Source organism: Asparagus officinalis, chromosome 8, assembly GCF_001876935.1.
Source record: "Asparagus officinalis chromosome 8, Aspof.V1, whole genome shotgun sequence".
Classification (NCBI taxonomy): domain Eukaryota; kingdom Viridiplantae; phylum Streptophyta; class Magnoliopsida; order Asparagales; family Asparagaceae; genus Asparagus; species Asparagus officinalis.
This window is the reverse complement of record NC_033801.1, coordinates 122121308-122126001: the sequence shown is the minus strand read 5'-3', so window position 1 is coordinate 122126001 and position 4694 is coordinate 122121308. Positions and strand designations below refer to the sequence as shown.

General features: G+C 39.2%; 1 protein-coding gene across 1 annotated transcript in view; it reads right to left on the bottom strand.

Annotated features, from left to right (window-relative positions):
- Window positions 1-3113, bottom strand: part of LOC109821831 (cellulose synthase-like protein D5) — a 5014-nt gene extending 1901 nt beyond the window's left edge. The window contains 4 exon segments of the mRNA XM_020387985.1: window positions 1-2; window positions 4-77; window positions 159-963; window positions 2062-3113. The exon segment at window positions 1-2 is cut by the window's left edge and continues 695 nt beyond it. Of these exon segments, the coding sequence (XP_020243574.1) occupies window positions 1-2; window positions 4-77; window positions 159-963; window positions 2062-2948 (1768 nt within the window). The 5' untranslated portion in view covers window positions 2949-3113.

Below are 4694 nucleotides of genomic sequence, written 5' to 3'. Positions count from 1 at the left end.
CCGGTAGTATCGATCACGTTGCTGTTTGAGGATTCAGTGCCAATTACAGGTTCCGAATTTGGAGGAGCCAGCATAGCCTGCAGAGTTCAAAGAAATCAAAATCAGACACCATTTTGGTATTCGATTCGAATTTTCCTGCCAAAACATAAGAAAATTACCTGAATTATGCCCGCATGATCGCCTCTGGAATGATCAGGCTCACCGGAAAACCAAGTTCCAGGCCAGTGCGAGCCATCCGACATCCAAACAGCCTTCGGAACCTTCACAGTCTCTTCAGCAACAATTTCTCCCTCAATCTGCATCTTCTTAGCTCTAAGCTCCTCATGAGCATTATAAGCATCAGACCTCCTCCTAATAGACTCCGAAAGCGAGTTCACCCTCACCTTAAACTCATCATACTCCCTTTTCACCTTCCTCCTCTCTCTCACAAAATCCACCCTCACCTTATTCTTCAAGAAATCCCTCTTCACCCCAAAATATGCCTCAGGATTCCTCGGCTCAATCTTATGTTTCCTACAGAAGGGAACCCAAATCCTTGCGAAGCTGGCAGTCTCAGCCAGGGCTTCAAAAGTGAGGAGGGACCCACCATCATCAGAGAGATAGCAAGCGAGTTTTTCAACAGGGTAATCGACAGCAAGAATGGAGAGGATGGTGTTGGCCGTGACGAGTGGGGGTTCTTTATCAGGGTCTGCGGTAGAGACGAAGATGTCAACACCAGGTAGGTCGGAGCGGCCTTTGGGGTTTCGAGGGGAGGGGGATTCGAAGCGGAGGGAGAGGACGGAGAGGTCAGTGGAGCGGTTAATGGGGTTGAGTTTTGGGAGTTGGTCGAGGAGCCATGAGAAAGCGAACCAGAGCTCACAGGTGACGGAGAGTGCCCAGAGCCAAATTGCCTCATGGTTTGGATGGCGAATTCGCCAGGCCAAGAAGAAGCCGAGAGCTACGAGTCTGATCGCGATCAGCAGCCTGTAAAAAAGAAAAAGTAGGACCTTTTCAGTTCAATTGCATTTCTAAACTGAAATAATTGGCATATGAAATCAGTGAGGAAATCAGTATATTGAAGTATCAATTAATTGTTCTGTATCACAATCAGAATCAAGTAACAAATGATTGTTCTGTATCACAATCAGAATCAATTGATTCCTCAAACAATTACGAGAATAGATTGGTGCTTAAAATAAAAGCCCACAGTACAAGTCTGATCACAATCAGAAGCCTGAAACAATAATTTTTTTCAGCTACTTGGTATCAATTGTTTTTTCTGTACGTATCAGCATTTCTCATAGTTTGGGCTAGTGGTATATTCAGGTTTTACATAGTTTTGCTAAGAAAAAAAGTCTCATCACAATTTGCAGCCTGAATAAAGAGAAATTTAGGGAGAAATTTTGTATCAATCGAGTTTTCTAAATATATCAATGTTTTACATGGCTTCTTTTGCTTTGAAAGTAAGAAAATGCCATGTCAGGTTAGGATCACAGGAATCCTGAAATCTATTGTCAAGGTGCTTATGAATGATAATTACTGGCATCATAAGAAGGTTCATGGGGGATAACCAGTCTATATAAAGAAGTAATCTTTAGGGGATTTACGAGTAACTAAGAAATCAGGTAAAAAAAATATGTGAAAGTAAGAGTTGAGTTAGATGACTACTATCGGTAATCATCACACGCCATCAATGTAAATTCATTGAATTGTCCTTCAAGGTAAAGATCCATGCCAATTGATAAATATCATCTATTATATATAAACAATCTAGAAACAATATTCAAATGGTTTTAATGTGACTCATGTTTCATTTGCCTCCAAAATGCTTTAAAGTTTTCATTAAATTAGTTACCTTTGCTGACAATTGGTATGTGGATATTTTCATAATTCAACTATGGCATACTAGTATAGCTCAACCTAGAGGAGCTCTCCATTACATTCAAAATTCATGAATATTTTCATATTATTATACTGAACTAAATAAACTACTATTACCCAATTTTTAAATTACAATGAACAATAAATGGATCATTTTCAGTGCTCGAATTTTAACTTCCAAAGTTAAGAGAAATTTGACACCTGTAAGGACTGAGAACAGCCTGAGAAACCCCAACTTTCCTCGTCAACGGCCGCTTACTCGTCCCTCCAAAATCCGGCAGCTCTTCGAACCCCTTAAACCCTACTCCTCCTCCTCCTCCACCGTTACTCCCATCCTTCGGCCACAAAGCATTCCCATATCCATAAGTCCCCTTCGTCTCAAACAGCCATCGATTATGATCAAACTCATTCTTCACCATCGATTTCACCACCGATCTCCTCCTCCCCGCCCTAAAATCCACCACCGCGATTTTCTCTGCAGAAACGGCCCCGCTTTCGCCTCCCTCCATCTCCTCCTCCTCCTCCTCCTCCTCTTCGCCTTTATAAGGCTCTTTACAACCCGGGCACTGCCCGGATCCCTGGACGCACTCCTTAAAGCAATCCTTGCATATCAAAAACCCGCACTCACAGGGCATTTTCGACACCAACGCCTCCTCATCACACCCGTTCATTCGGCAGAACATTCCGGCTGACTTCTCAACTTCCATGGACTCGACGACATGGCCTCGGGTCACAGAATTGAACCCCCCGGTGAAAATTGTGCCGGAGATGAAGCTCCTCTTTTGCTCTGGAACTGAGCTTGATACTGAAAACGGCTGGTGATCTGGGGTTGGCGGGATGTGAACTGTGTAGTGAACCGATTCGGAAGTGACTTCTCGGGTTTCGTCTTTTGGGGAAGCGGAGTACCGAGCGCTGATCGGACGAGCCGCGATCGGTGAGTTGGGGTTGCCGCTCGTGATGCCGATGCTCCGAAATGGCGCAACTCCGGTCACATTTCCGCTGAGGTGGCTTCCGTGAGTTACTCGGTTCGATTGAGGGGAGATTGTTATTGTAACTGGGGATGCAGGAGATGAGGCTCTCCGAGCCATTGGTGAGTTTTTGTGGAAATATGAGCAAAACCCAAGTTTGGAAATGGAGTTTGGAGAGAGCCCAGATGAGAAAGATCAGATCTTGGAGAGGGAAAAAAGGAATTTTTGAGTTTAGAGAGAGAGAGGGAGATAGATAGAGAGAGGGAGATGAGGACTAAAATAAGAATAAAGTTTTGAATTTCCTTTTTTCAAACGGTCGGTTTCTTCACTTTAGGGTCGGGGGAGAAAGGACACATCCAACGGTCGAGAGATGTGGACCGTTGGATGGAGATTGGACGGATGAGATATGAATGCAACGGTTTATTTAATGAGGCTGCGTTTGGATACACGGCCGTTTTAAAATTTGAAAAGCGGTGAATATGGCTGGGTTGAGATTCGGTGTGAGATTTGTACACTGGAACTTTTGTATTAAAGCCTCAAAGGTCATCTGAACCGTTGAATGGATGAAAATAATAATATACTGACCAAAAAGAAGAAAAATAATAATAAACATACAGAATAATTGAGTAATTATGTATTTTTGGACAAACTACATTCTGAAAATTGAATTTCTATTTTTAATAAAATAAATCAAATTATAAACTTTTGAGGAAATAATCAAATTACAAACTTGTTAAATCAAAAGTATTAAATCATTATTTTTAGGACTCAGAAATTTGACTCCACTCTGAATTATGTTGATATGAGCAGATGGACATGGATGACTTAACTTTTAAATAATCAATAATCATAAAACTAATAATTTAATCTGATTAAAAGAATAAAGTAGTCAGTCTTAAACTAATCATGAAATTATATTAAGAAGGTTTGAAATTCAGTATATAAATTGATATAATAGAAAATATAATCTTACTTTATAAGAGAATTTTAAAAAAAAGACATTTTCAAAAAATAATTAGCAAAATCAACTTTTTGTGAAAATATTAGCGAAATCGACCTCTTTTTTAGCCTGTTGGCGAAAAGAGATCAATTTTACAAAATATCAACTTTAAAATACACGAGACTAGTAGTACCATGTAATTAGTTCTCGTTAATTAAACCTTAACCATTTCAGCATAAAGTACACGAGACTACCATTTTTCAATTGTAATTAACAATAACTAATTATATGAGACTACTAGTCCTGTTTAATTTAAATTCGATAGTTTGCACAATCGACCTCTTTTTAGCCAGTCGAGATGACGTAGCCAAAAACAGGTCTATTTTGCTAAATATTTTTTTTTAAAGATTTCTTTTGCTAATATTTTTTCAAAGACGATATTTTTAAAAAAATTCTCCTATTTTATATATTGCAGAAAATGCTAGTAGAACATATAAATTATTTAAATTTAAAATTTAAGCACTACAAGTACATTATAAATTGCTAGTCATTTTGAGGAATTGCATTGATTTACATAACATGACACTTTTTTTTGTGGGGCTATGCTTAGCCAAGACACCCATAAACATAAGGCCCAGTTTGACAAATCCCTTTATTCATTTTTGTTTGAACCGCCACCTTCTTGATTCAAAACTAAACTAGTTTAAGAACCAAGCTCTTAGCTGAAAATAATTAATTCAATCATGGCTCAAATTTTGCCAAACAGAATTGTAATCTATTGAGTTTTGGGGTTGCCTAACCCGCTCCAAGTAGTCTCGGTAAAAGTTAAATAATTCTTACTCTTTTTCTTATGAGCAAGAAATCCCCAAGACTACTGTTTGTGTCAATGGTCTTTTTCCCCTATGAAAGCTAAGACGTTAACCTCA